This window comes from Bos grunniens, chromosome 8 (genome assembly GCF_055505025.1).
Source record: "Bos grunniens cultivar Pamir isolate PY7600 chromosome 8, Bosgru_T2T1.0, whole genome shotgun sequence".
NCBI classification, from domain to species: domain Eukaryota; kingdom Metazoa; phylum Chordata; class Mammalia; order Artiodactyla; family Bovidae; genus Bos; species Bos grunniens.
In genome coordinates this window covers 15,599,553-15,619,159 of record NC_141172.1, presented here as the reverse complement: position 1 = coordinate 15,619,159, position 19,607 = coordinate 15,599,553, and the positions used below count along the sequence as shown (strand labels likewise).

Genomic DNA, 19,607 nt, shown 5'->3' with positions numbered 1-19,607 from the left:
AAAAGAAGAATCATGCCTTTCAAAGGGTTGGGTATTTGCCTCTGAATCATCTTTTTCTCTCCCATAGCATGTGAACCGCACACATTTGGCAGAACTTGTAAAGAAAGGTGTAGTGAACCAGAGGGATGCAAGTCCTTCGTGTTCTGTCTCCCAGACCCCTATGGGTGTTCCTGTGCCACAGGCTGGAAGGGTCTGCAGTGCAATGAAGGTATGGGCCAGTCACACCCTGAAGAAACAAGGTTCTAGCAGGTATACCGAGGATTCCCAGCTTCCCAGACATCGGTGTATAGGACATACCTGGACTACTCAGTCAGCTGTCTATGCTGAGCTATAGGGTTTTGAATCAAAGATACTTTCATCCAAAGTTAAATATGCTTTTGTATTAAGACTCTGGACCACTTAGAAAGTGCTGCTGATACACATCACCTGGGGATCTTTTTAGAACACAGATTCTGTTCTATAGGTCTGGACTGGAGACTGAGGGTCTGCATTTCTAACAAGCTCCCAGATGATGCTGTTGGGTTTCAGACCACATTTTGGGCTGGAAAGGCATAGATTTACTTTTTTCACTACGTCATAAATATCAGTACTTTTATGTCAGATACAGACAAGATTTGGGATTTGAAAATTGAGGAAGTTAAGATCTTATCTTCTGTGGATACTAGTAGCTTCACCTACTCGAAGCTAACCCACCAGGCTCCTCTGTCCATGGGATTCTCCAGGCAAGAATACTGGACTGGGTTGCCATTTCCTCCTCCAGGGGATCTTCCTGACCCAGGGATAGAACCCACGTCTCCTGCATCTCCTGCACTGCAGGCAGATTCTTTACCACTGAGCCAAATAGGGAGCCCGACTTAACGTGAATCTGTAGGCAAATATGCTAGACCCTCCCTAACAAATGCTAATGTGGTGAGTTAGCCAGAGCTCAAAGACGTTTCAGTATTTGCTCCCCAAAGTCAGTTTTTTTCCACATCTGGCACTGCTGGAAGATGGACTACGTGGCACTATTCCATTTCTCCTTGTGTTGATTGTATCCTAAACATTGTGAAATTTACAGTGAGGAGACTCTGCAGTGCAGTATATTCCTCTCAGGAGTGTTTATTTTGTTTGTTATGTCCTGTAAGGCAATCAACTTGGGGTGACTCAAACTGCAAACTCTGACTCCCAGGCATCAGCTCAGACTCAGTTCATTCCTTTTACCTTTAGCTGGGCTGTGTTGAGCCTGCACTTAAAGATGTGTGGTTCTGGGAGCAGCCAAAAATTTGGGACTTCCTCCCTCTGGTTCTTCCTTTCTAAATTTTCCCTCCCAATTTTAAGTGGCTGCAGTTGCCCTGACTCTGTCCTCTAAGACTTCTCTACCAGTAAGACTTCAGGTTTTCTCTGGAGTTCTAACATCCCCACATAGTGTCAGCTGTGCTGACCATGGGACTAAAAGCTGGGGAGCACACCATTCCCATCTTCCAAGTTTTAATTCCCCTCAGAGCCTTCCTGGTCCTTCCCATCCTCCCTCCCACCTCATCACTCATCAGTGCTTTCAGGTGGCCTGGTAAGTGCTTATTCAACTTGCCTGGAATCAGAATTTCTCTAACCTTTAATTTCTTGGTAATACAGATATATCACTTACTACCTTTTATAACCAGTAAGGTTGATAGCTTGGAGAGAAAAATAAAACTAGCCACTTACAGCCTGAATCTTCATCCTTCCCCCATATTAACACTAGTTGTTGATGCCTTTGTTGACAGCATGCCAGCCTGGTTATTATGGACCAGACTGTAAGCTCAGGTGCAGTTGCACCAACGGGGAGAAGTGTGATCGGTTCCAAGGATGCCTCTGCTCTCCAGGACGCCAAGGGCTCCAGTGTGAGAAAGAAGGTAAAGCAAGGTAACACTGTAATCAGGGCCGAGTTCAGCACATCTGAACCCAGCTTTGCTGGCATCATTCTTGCCCCACGAGCCCAAGAGTCTTAAACTCCTTCTGTTTCCAAGCAGAAGTAGGGAAGAATAGATCCTCTGTTCTAAAGGACCACTTTCTGAACCTTCTTTATGGACTCTCACATTGGCCTTTCCCATAGAGAATGAACCTCGTGCTCTTTGTAGCACAGTAAGTGATAACCAGCCACTGAGAGCTCTGTCTGCCTTTTTGACGGTCTTTTCTAGGACCAGACTTTTCCCTGGATATGCACAGCAGTGAAAGAATTACTTTGAAGAATTACAAAATTAGATTTTTTTTGGCTGGCTTTCTTCATTTACCATACTGTTTTTGAGGTTTATCTATATTGTAGCACATATCAGTATGCTTCTCATTCCTTTTTATTGCCCTACCATCTGTTCTCATTAAAAAATCTTGTCTGAACACAGCCATGCCCCTTTGTTTACCATAGATCATGTGAGGCTGCTCTTACAACGGGGTTGAGTAGTTACCACCCAGAACATATGGCCTGCCAAGTTGAAAATATTTATTATCTAGTCCTTTAAGGAAAGTCTGCTAACCCCTGTTCTAGAATATACTTTTTAAAATCAAAAGAAGCATATTTTTAAAATTTAAAAATAATAAACATATATTACATTTTCAGTCAAACAAATATAAATAACATATGTCCAGTGAAATCTGCACTCAGAGTAGTAAGACATTTATAGTCTTTTCTCTGTGAGTTTTAAATATCAGAACAAGTATGGAGAGAAATACCAACTGTTTTCTCAAAGGCCTTAGCTGGTCAGCTTTATACTTTCCCTTCTACCCCAGGATTTGGACTTTGCTACAGGGTAAGAATCTGGGAGGGTGTAGAGAGGGGAGGAAAGGCTATGGGGCTGTCAGAGGATGGACTGAAAGTGGGCAACAAACAAGCTTAATGATTTGCCTTTTCTGTTTCACTTCTTCCTTTCTGTACTAAGGCCGGTGTTGCAAAAAAAAAAGTGAGACTCTCAAACTTAGACCCAGATTCTGGGCTTTCAAGGGGCAGACCCCTTTCCCCACACCCTCTACCTGTTCCTCTAACCTCCATCCAATCGCAGAAAACTGCAAGGGGACAGAGAAGAAAAGGCATGGATTGAAAGTGTTAGAGCACTTCCAACAATTCCAACACCAGTACCTAAGTGTGCTAAACAGTTTGGCACATTTTCTCATTATAGTCTCCCCAGCTCTGCAGATGTATCAAAGAATACCTTTGTGGCTATTAGACCTTTTCTTCTCCTGCTCCGTACACTTCACTTGTTTCATTCTAGGCTTGAGAGATAGGATAATAATATACAATATCAATATTGATGCATTTACCCTGACCCCCACCTCCTCTCAACACTGCTATGGAGCAGCTTGTAAATGACTGCTGTTCTTTTTTTCTGGAAAGGACTCAGCCACTTTTCCAATGTTTTAAGTGCATGTCCATCTCCTACATTATTTACCGAGTGTTGGACCGTTTTCAGTTGTGTCCTACATGTGGTCCAAAACTCTCTAAGACCCCACAGTTCAGGATAAAATTGTTAAATTTCAGGATTATTCATTCTCTACTCTGCAGATATTAGTAAGGAATCCTGATGCCTTTATTGATATCAGAGGCATTTATTTTCCTTTCCATGTTGGCAGCAGTATTTTTTATTTGGCTACTGATGAGAAATTGATTAGGGGAATTTTATTCCACTTCACTTCTTGGATGTAAATGTGAATATAATTAATCATCAGCCAGTTGCAGTCTTCCCAATCAATGAGACATCTCTCAGATGTCAAAACTAATGATCACATTGTTGATCAGAGAATCAGGGGCTTGCAGAGTGGAAGAAGAACTGGCTTTGGTTTTTGTTTTTGTAAAAATAAATTCCCTTAAAAAGCAAGAGAGGGACTGGACAGTCAGATCTGCAGAGATGTGGTGATGATGACCATTTCAGCATTGAGACCGTATCCCCTAGGACCCTGAGAAAGTACATCATTATGGCAAAGAGTGTGAATTCTGGTTCTGGTAACCATTTTAATGGGAATGGAGAGCAACTACCCCCCAAAATTTATTATGTAATGATAAAACAATAAAATACTTGCCAATTTCTTGCCCAGTACATGACTTGCTAGATGGTAACTACTTTCATATTTTCTGCTTATGCTGTGTTAAAGATTAGGTTTCACAGTGTTGTTTCCTTCATTCAGGTGTGCCAAGGATGACTCCAAAGATAGAGGATTTGCCAGATCATATAGAAGTGAACAGTGGTAAATTCAACCCCATCTGCAAAGCATCTGGCTGGCCCCGACCTGCTAATGAAGAAATGACCCTGGTGAAGCCAGATGGGACAGTGCTACGTGTAAGACTTATTCTCTCTCTCTTTTTTTTTTTTTGGTAGAACAAATTATAGCTTTTTTAAAAGTTGAAGCATAGTTGATTTATAGTGTTGTGTTATTTTCAGGTATATAGCAAAGTAATTCAGTTCTATTTTTCAAGATTATTTTCCAGTAAAAGTTACTACACGATATTGAATATAGGTCCCTCTCTTATAGACTAAATCCTTTTTTTAATGTAGTGGTTTGTATCTGCCAATCCCGAACTCCTAATTTATGCCCCACTAGCCCTCTCCCTTTCCGCAGTGGTAACCGTGTCTGTTTTCTATACTATAAGTCTGTTCTCTATACTATACATTTGTTCTCTATACTATACGTCTGTTCTCTATACTATACGTCTGTTCTCTATACTGTACGTCTGTTCTCTGTACTGTACGTCTGTTCTCTGTACTGTACGTCTGTTCTCTGTACTGTGAGTCTGTTCTCTATACTATACGTCTGTTCTCTACACTGTACGTCTTTTCTCTGTACTGTACGTCTGTTCTCTGTACTGTATGTCTGTTCTCTGTACTGTACGTCTGTTCTCTGTACTGTGAGTCTGTTCTCTATACTATACGTCTGTTCTCTATACTATACGTCTGTTCCCTGTACTGTACGTCTGTTCTCTGTACTGTAAGTCTGTTCCCTGTACTGTAAGTCTGTTCCCTGTACTGTAAGTCTGTTCTCTGTACTATGAGTCTGTTCTCTGTACTGTAAGTCTGTTCCCTGTACTGTAAGTCTGTTCTCTGTACTGTGAGTCTGTTCTCTATACTGTGAGTCTGTTCTCTGTACTGTACGTCTGTTCTCTGTACTGTGAGTCTGTTCTCTATACTATACGTCTGTTCTCTGTACTGTACGTCTGTTCCCTGTACTGTAAGTCTGTTCTCTATACTGTACGTTTGTTCTCTGTACTGTACGTCTGTTCTCTGTACTGTACGTCTGTTCTCTGTACTGTGAGTCTGTTCTCTATACTGTATGTCTGTTCCCTGTACTGTAAGTCTGTTCTCTGTACTGTGAGTCTGTTCTCTATACCATACGTCTGTTCTCTGTACTGTACGTCTGTTCTCTGTACTGTATGTCTTTTCTCTGTACTTTACGTCTGTTCTCTGTACTGTATGTCTGTTCCCTGTACTGTACGTCTGTTCCTTGTACTGTACATCTGTTCCCTGTACTGTAAGTCTGTTCTCTATACTGTATGTCTGTTCTCTGTACTGTACGTCTGTTCTCTGTACTGTATGTCTTTTCTCTGTACTGTACGTCTGTTCTCTGAACTGTACGTCTGTTCTCTGAACTGTATGTCTGTTCCCTGTACTGTACGTCTGTTCTCTGTACTGTACGTCTGTTCCCTGTACTGTACATCTGTTCCCTGTACTGTAAGTCTGTTCTCTGTACTGTGAGTCTGTTCTCTATACTATACGTCTGTTCTCTGTACTGTACGTCTGTTCTCTGTACTGTACGTCTGTTCCCTGTACTGTACATCTGTTCCCTGTACTGTAAGTCTGTTCTCTGTACTGTAAGTCTGTTCTCTGTACTATGAGTCTGTTCTCTGTACTGTAAGTCTGTTCCCTGTACTGTAAGTCTGTTCTCTGTACTGTGAGTCTGTTCTCTATACTGTGAGTCTGTTCTCTATACTATACGTCTGTTCTCTGTACTGTACGTCTGTTCCCTGTACTGTAAGTCTGTTCTCTATACTGTATGTTTGTTCTCTGTACTGTACGTCTGTTCTCTGTACTGTACGTCTGTTCTCTGTACTGTGAGTCTGTTCTCTATACTGTACGTCTGTTCTCTGTACTATACGTCTGTTCCCTGTACTGTACGTCTGTTCTCTGTACTGTAAGTCTGTTCCCTGTACTGTAAGTCTGTTCTCTGTACTGTAAGTCTGTTCTCTGTACTATGAGTCTGTTCTCTGTACTGTAAGTCTGTTCCCTGTACTGTAAGTCTGTTCTCTGTACTGTGAGTCTGTTCTCTATACTGTGAGTCTGTTCTCTATACTATACGTCTGTTCTCTGTACTGTACGTCTGTTCCCTGTACTGTAAGTCTGTTCTCTATACTGTATGTTTGTTCTCTGTACTGTACGTCTGTTCTCTGTACTGTACGCCTGTTCTCTGTACTGTGAGTCTGTTCTCTATACTGTACGTCTGTTCTCTATACTATACGTCTGTTCCCTGTACTGTACGTCTGTTCTCTGTACTGTAAGTCTGTTCCCTGTACTGTAAGTCTGTTCTCTGTACTGTAAGTCTGTTCTCTGTACTATGAGTCTGTTCTCTGTACTGTAAGTCTGTTCCCTGTACTGTAAGTCTGTTCTCTGTACTGTGAGTCTGTTCTCTATACTGTGAGTCTGTTCTCTGTACTGTACGTCTGTTCTCTGTACTGTGAGTCTGTTCTCTATACTATACGTCTGTTCTCTGTACTGTAAGTCTGTTCTCTGTACTGTAAGTCTGTTCTCTGTACTATGAGTCTGTTCTCTGTACTGTAAGTCTGTTCTCTGTGTCTGTAAGTCTGTTTCTGTTTTGTAAATAAGACCATTTGAGTCATATTTTAGATTCCATGTGTAACTGATTTCATATGATATCTGTCTTTTTCTGTCTGATTTGCTTCACTTAGTATGATAATAAGTCCATCCATGTTGCGGCAAATGGCATCATTTTTATTCTGTTTTATGGCTGAGTAGTATTCTATCATGTATATGTATGTGTGTGTGTGTATCGCATCTCAGACAAGACTGGGTATTCATATCTGGCACTTACCACTGGTTAGGATGCTACCACATCGTTTTGCTTTGCTTGAAAGAAATAAGGACTAAGCTACTTTCCCACATGTTTCCCTTCCCTCTCCCAACAGTGCCAAATGCAGCAGAGACAGGTACCACCTCAAATGTCTCTGTGTCACAAGTGGTCTGCAGGAAATTGATTTATTTTGTTATCTAAAGACTTGGAACTAGTTATTTTATTTTTCTCTCAAAGATGACCAAAAATCAACTTGACCAGAAGGTAGATCCAAGTGATGTCTTAGGGGCAGAATATGCAGAATATTCACACATCAGATGTTCCTGATTCCACTTTAACAATCCACTAGGTGTAGTAGGCAATGGCACCCCACTCCAGTACTCCTGCCTGGAAAATCCCATGGGTGGAGGAGCCTGGTGGGCTGCAGTCCATGGGGTCACTAAGAGTCGGACACGACTGAGCGACTTCACTTTCACTTTTCCCTTTCATGCATTGGAGAAGGAATGGTAACCCACTCCAGTGTTCTTGCCTGGAGAATCCCAGGGATGGGGGAGCCTGGTGGGCTGCCGTCTATAGGTCGCACAGGGTCGGACATGACTGAAGTGACTTAGCAGCAGCAGCAGGTATAGTAGGAGCCGACTGACAGCTTCCAAAATCTTGCTGGCCTTTCCTAGTCACAGCTACCTTCTGGTGAGAGCTGACCACACTACACACGTCTCACTTAACATTAGTTAGTTATTTTGCAGAAGTGGAAACTGGTTGGGTGAAGCTAAATAAATAAAGAAAGTGAGAATCACTCAGTCGTGTCCAGCTCTTTGTGACCCCGTGGTGGTAGCCCACCAGGCTCCTCTGTGCATGAAATCCTCCAGGCAAGAATGCTGGAGTGGGTTACCATTCCCGTCTCCAGGGGATTGTCCTAAGCCTGGAATTGAACCTGCACTGCAGGCAGATTCTTTAGTGTCTGAGCCACCAGGGAAGCCCAAGCAATTGGCCAGAATTGGCAGAGCTGGGATGTGAGCTTGGGCCCATGTGTTTTCAGAGCCTTGACTTTTTCCAGAATACCATACTCAGCCAGCCTCTCAAACACTTCAGAAGCCATTTTGTCATTTCACCCAGCCATCACTGCATTGGACCATAAAAGAACAAATGTTACCAGAAGCAGTTTAGAAGGAATTAGACTTTTTGCTTGGAAGTGTTTATCCCATACTCCCAAACACACAACTACAACAGCAGGATCTGCGAGGGCATCAATCCAACATAAACTTGCAGGGTTACTACAATAGCTTTGGAAATAAGCCAACGCTTATACAAGCATTGGACTGATCTTCTTAATCTCTCCTAGAAAACTTCTTATTGAACAATGAGATGGGGTCAGTGTTATGAACCTTTGTGTTTATACCTCTGTAGAAGCTTCTGTTTTATTTTTTGTATTTGACCTTTCCAGCCAAAAGACTTTAACCACACGGGTCATCTCTCCGTGGCTACCTTCACCATCAACCGGATCCTACCCCCTGACTCAGGAGTCTGGGTCTGCAGTGTGAACACAGTGTCTGGGATGGTGGAAAAGCCTTTCAACATTTCTGTTAAAGGTAAGCTCCATTTTCCAGGGGAAGAGATTGTATGCTTGATGGTTCTGCATTTATGTATTGCTGGGCGCCGCCTTTAGATAGAAATGCCCTCTGACCACTAAAATGCCTTTTGGATGTTCTCCAGGATACTAAGCCTTAAGCAAAAAAATTACGTGCATTGAAATGGAAAGGAGGGATTAAGTTTATGACCTTTGGAATTACATAGCCCTGGGTTTGATTTTTATGGCTGACAGCTAGTAAACTTGGGTGTGGCTTTGAGCAAATGAATTTGACCTCTCTGTTCAGTTCAGTTCAGTAGCTCAGTTGTGTCCAACTCTTTGCGACCCTGGGGACTGCAGCACGTCAGGCTCCCTGTCCATTGCCAATTTCCAGAGGTTACTCAAACTCATGTCCATTGAGGCAGTGATGCCATCCAACCATCTCATCCTCTGTTGTCCCCTTCTTCTCCTCCCATGCTCAATCTTTCCAGCATCAGGGTCTTTTCAAATGAGTCAGCTCTTCGCATCAGGTGGCCAAAGTGTTAAGAGTTTCAGCTTCAGCATCAGTCCTTCCAATGCATATTCAGGACTGATTCCCTTTAGGATGGACTGCTTGGATCTCCTTGCAGTCCAAGGGACTCTCAAGAGTCTTCTCCAACACCCCAGTTCAAAAGTATCAATTCTTTGGTGCTCAGCTTTCTTTATAGTCCAATTTTCACATCCATCCATGACCACTGGGAAAACCATAGCTTTGACTATTCGGACCTTTGTTAGCAAAGTAATGTCTCTGCTTTTTAATATGCTGTCTAGGTTGGTCATAACTTTTCTTCCAAGGACTGAGCATCTTTTAATTTCATGGCTGCAGTTACCAGCTGCAGTGATTTTGGAGGCCCCCCAAATCCACTGTTTCCACTGTTTCCCCATCTATTTGCCATGCAGTGATGGGACCAGATGCCATGATCTTAGTTTTCTGAATGTTGAGTTTTAAGCCAACTTTTTCACTCTCCTTTTTCACTTTCATCAAGAGGCTCTTCAGTTCTTTACTTTCTGCCAAAAGTGTGGTGTCATCTGCATATCTGAGGTTATTGATATTTCTCCTGGCAATCTTGATTCTAGCTTGTGCTTCATCCAGTCCGGCATTTCTCATGATGTACTCTGCTGCTACTGCTGCTGCTAAGTCACTTCAGTCGTGTCTGACTCTGTGCGACCCCATAGACGGCAGCCCACCAGGCTCCTCTGTCCATGGTATTTTCCAGGCAAGAGTACTGGAGTGGGTTGCCATTGCCTTCTCTAGATGTATTCTGCATATAAGTTAAATAAGTAGGGTGACAATATACAGCCTTGATGTACTCCTTTCCCTATTTGGAACCAGTCTGTTGTCCCATGTCCAGTTCTGACTGTTGCTTCTTGACCTGTATACAGATTTCTCAGGAGGCAGGTCAGGTGGTCTGGTATTCCCATCTCTTGAAGAATTTTCCACAGTTTGTTGTGAACCACATAGTCAAAGGCTTTGGCATAGTCAATAAAGCAGAAGTAGATGTTGTTCTGGAACTCTCTTGCTTTTTCGATGATCCAGCAGATGTTGGCAATTTGATCTCTGGTTCCTCTGCCTTTTCTAAATCTAGCTTGAACATCTGGAAGTTCACGGTTCACATATTGCTGAAGCCTGGCTTGGAGAATTTTGAGCATTACTTTACTAGCATGTGAGATGAGTGCAATTGTGCGGTAGTTTGAGCATTCTTTGGCATTGCCTTTCTTTGGGATTGGAATGAAAACTGACCTTTTCCAGTCCTGTGGCCACTGCTGAGTTTTCCAAATTTGCTGGCATATTGAGTACAGCACTTTCACAGCATCATCTTTTAGGATTTGAAATAGCTCAACTGGAATTCCATCACCTCCACTAGCTTTGTTTTTAGTGATGCTTCCTAAGGCCCACTTGACTTCACCTTCTAGGACGTCTGGCTCTAGGTGACCTGTCTGAACCTTTCTTTATTTGTAAATAAAGCTTAGCTTATCTACCACTCAGAGTGATTGTGAGATTGTTAAGTAGTGGAATTGCATCTGGCACAAGTCTGGTAGTGATTTTATTTTTGTAGAAAGTTTAACTTTGTCATTGTCTTGACTTCTGATTCACTACAGAGAAGTTAGAGAATCTTAATTTGCAGACTACTCACTTAATATGAAGCCTGGGTGAACATGAATGATTTTCTTATATATTCAGAGTTCTAACTATTCTTCCTACTATGAAATACTGTTTCAAAATTTGGAATTATTCCAAGTGGATTTGTGTACATTTGAGGCTTGAGGGGAAGGAATAGAGTGGAAGTAACTCCAAGTTCCCTTGGTTGTTGTACAGAGAGGTAATACAAATTTTAAATTTGAAAGTTACTTTTGAATGTACTTAGACAAAAGCACCTAATAACTCTGTGGTATGTATTCTAGAAAGGCATTGGACTAAATGCTTCATTCATCTTATTATTTTTAAAATATTCATGGTATTTATTTTTTGGCTTCACCAGGTCTTAGTTGTGGCAGGCAGGATCTTTAGTTGTGGCGTGTGGGATCTAGTTCCCTGACCAAGGATTCATCCCAGGCCTCTTGCTTTAGGAGTGGAGTCTTAGGCACTGAACCACCAGAAAGTCCTATCTTACTTCATTTTTATAAAGACCAGGCACAATAGTATTGTTATCCCGTCTTGATCAGTCCGGAACTAGGTTCAGAGGTTTAGGTGACTTGCCTAAGGTAGCCCATCTCGTGAACAGCCAGTCTCAGTTTGGAACCTGGTCCAACCCAGCATCATCATTTCTAGATCATTTTGCTTTCTCAGTCTCTCCTGTTCTCCTTATCTTCCCAGATAAGGAAGCAAGATAACTGAAGTTGTTGTGTATGTAACCTACTTCACTACTTGATTAGGAATCTTTGGGTGATCCTAGAGGTAATTTCTGTCAATGAAAGTAAATACCCAGAACATAATCTTGTTTTAAAAAAAGGTCAGTAACAATAGTAACATAAATAGAGCCTCATAGAGTTAGATTCTCTGCCCTGAGAACCCACAGAAACAACCTCAGAATCTTTAATATTTTTTTTTGATTACTGGAAAAGCCTGGATCTATTTTATTCAGTAAAACATTAACACAATCAAAATAATTTCTTACGTCATATTTGTTCTTGGAAGAAAGGAAATGATATGCAGACAAGACAAATTATGTTATTTTTGGAATATTTGCTGTCCATGGAAAGTAAATAATAAGTAAAAAAACAAACCATGTTGCTAAGATTCAGAAGAGTCACTGATTCTAATTTTTATTTTTTAAATAAGACACAGCACGCAACATCAGTCCATTGAAATATCTCTTGTTCTAAGTCACTGATGCCTCTTCACTGTCATATTGACTGACTGGTATCCTCAAAATGGAAAATTGCAAGTAGGTAAATTGAGCAGTGTCTTTAATCATAATATTAAAAAAGATACAGAGATACAGATTTCCTTCAGTGTTTGTAGGGAATTGGTTCTAGGACCTCTTTGGATACCAAACTCCACGGATGCTCAAGTCCCTTTTATAAAATGGTGTAGTATTTGTGTACAACCTACGCACATCCTCCTGTATACTTTAAATCATCTCTAGATTACTTAAACAATAGCCACCCCCCCATCTGTGGTTTCACTTTCCACGGTTTCAGTTACCCATGGTCAAATGAAGCTCAAAACACTAAATGGAAAATTCCAGAAATAAACAATATGTAATTTTTAAATTGTGTACTATTCTGAGTAGCGTGATGAAATCTCACACTGTTCCACTCCATCCTGCCTGGGATGTGGGTCTTCCCTTCATCCCATGTATACCACTCATTAGTCACTTAGACATCTACGTTATCGTTTCCTCTGTCATGGTATCAAAATGCTCATGTTCAAGTAACCTTTATTGTATTTAACAATGTGATGCTAGCAATTTGAATATTCCCTTACTTTGCCTAACTTATAAGTTAAACTTTACCTCTGGTATGTGTGTATGGGAGAAAAAAATGGTGTATGTAGAATTTGGTACTGTCTGCAGTTTCAGACATCCACTGGGGTCTTGGAAAGTATCCCCTGCAGATAAGGTGGATTATTGTAACACCATATACAATGTAAATGCTATGTAAATTGTTGTTAACTATAATATAAATATTTTGTAAATAGTTGCTGGCACATGGAAAATTTCAAGTTTTGCCTTGTAGAACTTTCTGGAGTTTTTTTTTTCCTTTCTGAATATTGATCTGCCCTTGGTTGAATCTGCAGATGCAGAACCTGTATATAGAAGGTTGACTATACTAGACTTTCCTCCCAGAATACAAACTAGAGCAACCACTTTGGAAAATTGGCAATATATGCTAAAACTAAGCATACACTTGCCCTGTGATGACATTCTACAGCTAAGTTTATGCTCAAAAGACTGCATTTGTTAAACAGTGTTCAAGAATGTTCTGAGGAGTTTTATTCCTAATAGTCCAAATATCCATCAGCATTAGAAAGAATAAGTAGAGTGTGTTATATTCATATGTAATAGGTTTCTAGGGCTGTGGTAGCAGAGTACTCTAGACTGAGCAGCTTAAACAACAGAAATTAATTTTCTCAGTGTTCTGGAGGCTAGGTGATCAGCGTAATCTACGTTGATCTGAGATCAAGGTGTTAGCAGAGTTACTTTCTTCTGAGGCTTTGCTTCTTGGCTTGTAGATAGCTATATTCTCCCTGTATCTACTCAGGGTCTTCCCTGTGTGTGTGTGTGTGTGTGGTAATTTGATCTTCTTATGAGGGCCTCCCTGGTAGCTCAGATGGTAAAGAATCCGCCAGCAACTCAGGAGACCAGGATTCAATGCCTGGGTCGGGAAGAGCCCCTGGAGAAGGGTATGGCTACCCACTCCAGTATTCATGCCTGGAGAATTCCATGGACAGAGAAGCCTAACTGGCTATAGTACATGAGGTCATGAAGAGTCAGACACGACTGAGTAACACGCTAATGAGGACAGCCGTCATACGGGATTAGTGATGACTATAGCCCTCACTGTAACTGAATTGCCTCTTTAAAGACCCCCATCTCCAAATACTGCAATGCTCCCCTCATACAGCAAGGGTGATGTGCAGGGCTGGCCTCATGGGCTTATGACCTGTCCACACAGGGCCCTACACTTGGTTTAAGTTTCTGCTGTCTTCAACTTGAAATTTTACCTTTGAATTTCATAAGTGAAGTCCAGTGACACCATGGAGCTTGTGCATGAGTAGAAGAGACCGATTCACAGTCTGTCTCCTTTCTTGGCCACCCCATTCCCCCATACATGTTCTCCATGCCCCAGGAATCTAATGGACCTCTTAACTCACGGGAGTTCAGTAAGACTCAAAGCAAGTTGAATAAGTTGAGCTACTTCTATAATTGAGTAAACAGGATACTGACAGCCTGTCAAGACATCCTTTCCTTTCAAACCAGAACTTGCTTCATATGGTAAACATACTGTATATCTGTTTATTTACCATGCCCCTTATGGGGGCTAAGAACCATTGAAATATCTAAGAATGTTTTCTCTCATCCAGAACCAATTTTTACCTTGTTGGGGGTACTATTTCAGTCCCATTGAGAATACCTGGTCTTTGAGGTGGGGAGGTTATTCTGGATTATATAGGTGTGTTCAGTTCCTTAGTCATGACCGACTCTTCGTGACCTCATGGACTGTAGCCTGCCAGACTCCTCTGTCCATGGGATTCTCCAGGCAAGAATACAGGAGTGGGTAGCCATTCCCTTCTCCAGGGGATCTTCCTGACCCAGCAATCAAACCCGGGGCTTCTGCATTGCAGGCAGATTCTTTACCATTTGAGCCACCTGATTATCAAATGGTAAAGAATCTTTAAAGACTGTCAGAAAGAGGTATCACAACAGAAGAAAGGTCAGAGAGACATGAGTTTGTTGTCTTTGAAGATGGATAAAGGGACCATGAGTCAAGGAATACAGGTGTTTTTTAAGAAGCTGAAAAGAAGAAAACAAATTATCCCCTACAGCCTCTAGAAAGGAACACAGCCCTGTTAACACGTTGATCTTAGCCCAGTGAGACTAACTACTGACCCCCAGAGACCTCTGATTTCTGACCTCCAGAGCTGTAAGATAATAAATTTATGTTGCTGTAAGCAGAGAGAGACAGACAGACAGACATAGCCTGGTGGTCTAGTAGGATGATTGATATTAAATAATCACACAAAGAATAATGAATTCTGAAAATTGCAGTGAAGGAGAAGATCTGTGGAAGTGTGTGGCATGTGAGACTAACAAAGGTTCAGGGATAGACACTGTGAGGAAGTCACATCAGAGCTGAGAGTTGAATGATGAGTAAGCCATAACTGCAGAATTGTGGGGGTTCTGGTGCATTCCTTGCAGGAGAATAGTATCAGCCAAGAATCTGAGACAGAAAGGAGCCTGGTGCATTGTTAGGTGAATGAACTGAAAGGTCACTGGGACTGGAGAGTGTTGGATGAGAGGATGAGGGAGCTAAAGAGGCGGCAGGGGTGCTATTGTGCAAGGCCTGGCAGGTCATGGTATGAATTTCAGATTTTATTCAAAATGTAATGGGAACGCATGGAAAACTCTTGATCAGAGGAGTGCTCATTCTTTAAGAAAGTACTCTGTGGGTGGCAGGGGGGAGGGGTGAGAGCAAAGCCAGGAGATCACCGAGTGGGTAAGTGCGTTGAATCTGATCAGAGAACTCGAAGCGGGCTTTGTCAGGAATGTGAAGGCACTCACCCACTACCCCTATCTCAGAACAGCGGTAAAAATCCAAAGTGTAAGGACTGATCTGATTCTTGACATTTTATTTAGTTCTTCCAAAGCCCTTGAATGCCCCAAAGGTGATCGACACTGGACACAACTTTGCTGTCATCAACATCAGCTCTGAGCCTTACTTTGGGGATGGACCAATCAAATCCAAGAAGCTTCTGTACAAACCTGTTAATCACTATGAGGCTTGGCGGCATATTCAAGGTAAGATTTGGCAGGGAAATGCTCCAGCGAGAGATGGGACACCAGGAAAAGAAATTTGTCCCCAAATGTAGAAATCCTGTTTCTCAATCTCAACCCTCTACCCCAAGGTAGGGGCTGTGGCAGAGGATTCTACTTTGGAGTATTCAGGAGAGAGTGGCGGGGTGATGGCTCCTCTGAGTTGTGGGTCTACCTTTCTGAAAATCATGGTGTAAAATGGGGCACAGAACCAGCCTGTGTCAGGAGTCACTATCTTCATCAATGCTTCCTGTCCAGGTTCCTCTGGATCTCCAGTCCCATTTTGACTCTGTCTTGCTTGGTCATGGTAAAGGACATGTGTTTATGCTATGAATACAGTAACAGGGAAGTCCAGGGCCCACTGGAAAGGCAGGGACTTAATCTGCTTACATCTGAGGGGTGATTGTTGCTACTGTTGTTGTTCAGTCGCCAAGCTGTGCCCAACCCCTCATGACCCCATGGACTGCAGCACATCAGGCTTCCCTGTCCCTCACCATCTCCCAGAGTTTGCTCAAGTTCATGTCCATTGAATCAGGGATGCCATCCAACCATCTCATCTTCTGTCAACCCTCGTCTTCTTCTGCCTTCACTCTTTCCCACCATCAAGGGTCTTTTCCAATGAGTCAGCTGTTGCTACTGAACCACGTTTTCTTTTTTTTTTTTTTTTCTTATTTGAGTTTGCCCTGTCTGCATTCTCCTAACTCACAGAAATTTGGGAAGGAATTTGGGCTGTGGCTGACTGAACTGGGGTAGGGGGAGGTGGGGCTACAGGCCCATCCCCAACTTTTTGAAAGCAAAAGCCCCAAATGTAATAAAATGTCAAACGTTCATGAAAACAGTTAAATTTATTTAAGTTAAATTTACTTTGAAACAAATTACAGTCCTGCTTATTGCATGATGATGTAATAGCATTTTTTTTTTAAAAGCTGAGCACCATCTATTGACCCAGCTGCTTAAATTGTGCCATCTTATCGTGAGACATGCCACAGTCACACTTGTAGGGAACATACACACCTCCATCAATACTCTAGTCTCACTATGCCCATGAATTCCTAAAAGGGCCCTCTACCCATGACTGCAATGAAGGAGACACCGAGACACTAGTTCCATCCCTGGGTCTGGAAGATCCCCTGGAGATGGAAATGGCAACCCACTCCAGTGTTCTTGCCTGGGAAATCCCATGGGCAGAGGCGCCTCACAGGCTACAGTCCAAAGGGTCGCAGAGAGTCAGACACAACTGAGCGACTAAGCGCATATAATCAAGGAAGTTACCAAAAAAGAAAACGAAGGTTTGGGGCTTAAAAACACTAGCTGACCTGAGTACGTTGAAAAGAATCATGGTGGTATTACGGAGCTCTTCACATTCTTTTGAACACTCATCCAAAATTCAGAATCCCAGGAGCATAAGTCTAATTTGCTGGATTGTTGTTTCTATTGACAATGGCTAGGTCTTTTGAAAAAGCAGCTTAAAAAAAAAAGGATATTGATAATGCATTGTCTCTTTATGGACATCCACAAAGAGGTTTTCTAAAAACCCTTGAACACAGTCCAGTATTTTCCTTACTGACTTTATCATGTGTAAGGCAAAAATCTACCTTTGCAGTACTCATGCAAATAGCTCAGAAGAAAAGAAGCATATGTCATTTGTTTCTGGGAGGTATTTTCAAATACTTCAGAACCCTTTATTTATTATGACATGACTATTACAAATTTGTTGTCTGATTAGTGTAAGCAAACCCTCAAAGAGTCTTTTCTCTTGATAGCTTGATTGAAATCACTGTTTGCATTTGAAGGCAGTTATTTTCTATTATTCTAATTGAGTTTTTCCCCCTAAATCTGATTGGTATTCCCTATAGTTGAAGATGTGCCTGATTTTACTCTACAAATGAAAATACAGAAACACTAGAGCAGAAATGTATGAATGGCACAGAGATACTTACACGAAAAAGCCTTGTTTTCTTTATAGTAGGAACACTGAGACCCTGAAGATGGAATCTCCCCTCTGTTCTACTCAGACATTGTATTTTTGAAAACCAAGCATTAGTTCCCATCACAATAACAGCATTCCAGTTTGAAGAATGTAAAAGATTGCCAACTTAAGTTTCCTGGACTTTCCCTCTTCTCAGTGACAAATGAGATTGTTACCCTCAACTATTTGGAGCCTCGGACGGAATACGAGCTCTGCGTGCAGCTGGTCCGGCGTGGAGAGGGCGGAGAAGGCCATCCTGGCCCTGTGAGGAGATTCACAACAGCTTCCATCGGTCAGCTGAAGCAAACAGGCATTTATTCAGGAGCTGGGTGGGTGGGGGAGGAAGGGGAAAGAGGAAGGAAGACCAGGAAGGGTGGTGGTAGGTGAGCGGGTGGGTGGGAAGGGTGGTGGAAGGGGTTTGCTTTTGAATGGGTGGGAAAGTGACAGGAAGACTAGAGACTTGGAGTCAAGCCAGCCCTTTATTTGGGCTGCTCTCCTGGTCTGTCTCCCTGGGGAAGGGGGCTGGAGTGATCCACGGGGACAGAGAAGGAAGCAGATGAGCCTTCAGGAAGGCAGGGACATCCCTGAGGACTTGGGATTTACTTTGTAGCAACTGTGCTCAGTCTTGGCTCCTGAGTTTTTCCACCAGCTTCCTGTTTCCATCCTAAGGGCCCAGGCCAGGCTGTTGCTGCATACATACTCCAGAAATATAAAGTAATTTGTAGCTTTTCAAAGTCATTCAGGCACATGGTAAAAATATCGAATAGATTGAAAGGCTTTTACCTAAAGAACGGCAGTCCTATGCTCTATCCCTCCATTTCCCCATCCTATTTCCTTTATCTCCTTGAGCCATATGATATATACCACCCTGTTTCTCTCATGGCATGGCATGCAGGGTCTTAGATCCCCTTACTTCCTGGACTAGGGATCGAACCCATGCCTCCTGCAGTGGAAGTGCAGAGTCTTAACCACTGGACTGCCAGGGAAGTCTCTACCTCTATGTTTCTAAATCAGTGGTTCTCAAACAGTATTTTCCATCAGAATCATCTGCCCGGCTTATTAAAATAAATTTCTGGGCCTCGCCTCCAGGGTTTCAGATTCAGAAGGTTTGGAGTGGGAACAGGGCTCAAGAATCTGCATTTCTAATAAGTTCCCCAGTGATGTATGATGCTCTGGTCTTAAGTTTACACATTCCAAGTGTAGCACTATTTCTTGAAGGATCAATATCAGTCAATAGCTATCAGTCTTCTATTGTGTACACTGAGGAGCCTTTGAATTTGTGAAATTTCCTTGATACTAACCTGAACTCCAGCTTTCTGCTACCCAGGTCCCCTCCTCTGAAATGTCTGAGTGAGTCCTTTTAAAGTTCTCTTAGTGTTGCAGTGTGCCTTGTGTATAAGCATTCTGTTCCTATCTCTTGGTCAGTGCTTTACAGTTTCAGGTTCACATTTATTTAATTCTTAGAATTGTCATCTTTCCCATTTTATAGATTGAAAAGTAGAGTCCCAGAGTGGTTAATAACTTGGCTATGGTGATGTATCAGATTCCTCATCATCATACTAGATCTTCAGACTTGATCCCTTTCTGTTTCTCCAGTTATTATTACTATTTTTTAACCTGGAGCCCAAAGACACCAAATCCTTCCCCGATTGATGAGTTTTCCTAGTTTTTGTCCATTTACTAAAGGCAGAAGGCTATCAGATGCTTTAGTGAGAAACTAGGAGAAGCGTCCAGCTCTTCTGCAAAGGCTGTGCGTTCCTCACACACTCTTCCTTCCACATCTCCCTCCCAGTGTTCATCTGACCAGCAGCATCCTTAATGAACCAAATGAAACTCGGGAGCTACTCTGATGCTTGTAGAAGCATTGTACAAGTAAGAAATGGCTTCCTGGGAACCCACCAGGTAGTAACACCACAAGTAACACTGGCAAGGACTTCCCTGGCAGTCCAATGCTTGAGACTTTGCCTTCCAATGCAGGGCTGTGTGTTCCATCTCTGGTCAGGGAGGTAAGATCCCACTTGCCTTGCAGTCA

At 42.3% G+C, this 19,607-nt stretch overlaps 1 protein-coding gene across 4 annotated transcripts in view; it reads left to right on the top strand.

Annotated features, from left to right (window-relative positions):
• The window catches only part of TEK (TEK receptor tyrosine kinase), a 106,067-nt gene that overhangs the window by 59,735 nt on the left and 26,725 nt on the right, over window positions 1-19,607 (top strand). For all 4 annotated transcript variants that reach the window (XM_086414907.1, XM_086414908.1, XM_086414906.1 and 1 more), the window contains 6 exons: window positions 68-208; window positions 1,743-1,871; window positions 4,132-4,283; window positions 8,468-8,612; window positions 15,430-15,591; window positions 17,733-17,867. In XM_086414907.1, coding sequence (XP_086271033.1) covers window positions 68-208; window positions 1,743-1,871; window positions 4,132-4,283; window positions 8,468-8,612; window positions 15,430-15,591; window positions 17,733-17,867 — 864 coding nt within the window. The remainder of the gene's footprint in view (window positions 1-67; window positions 209-1,742; window positions 1,872-4,131; window positions 4,284-8,467; window positions 8,613-15,429; window positions 15,592-17,732; window positions 17,868-19,607) is intronic.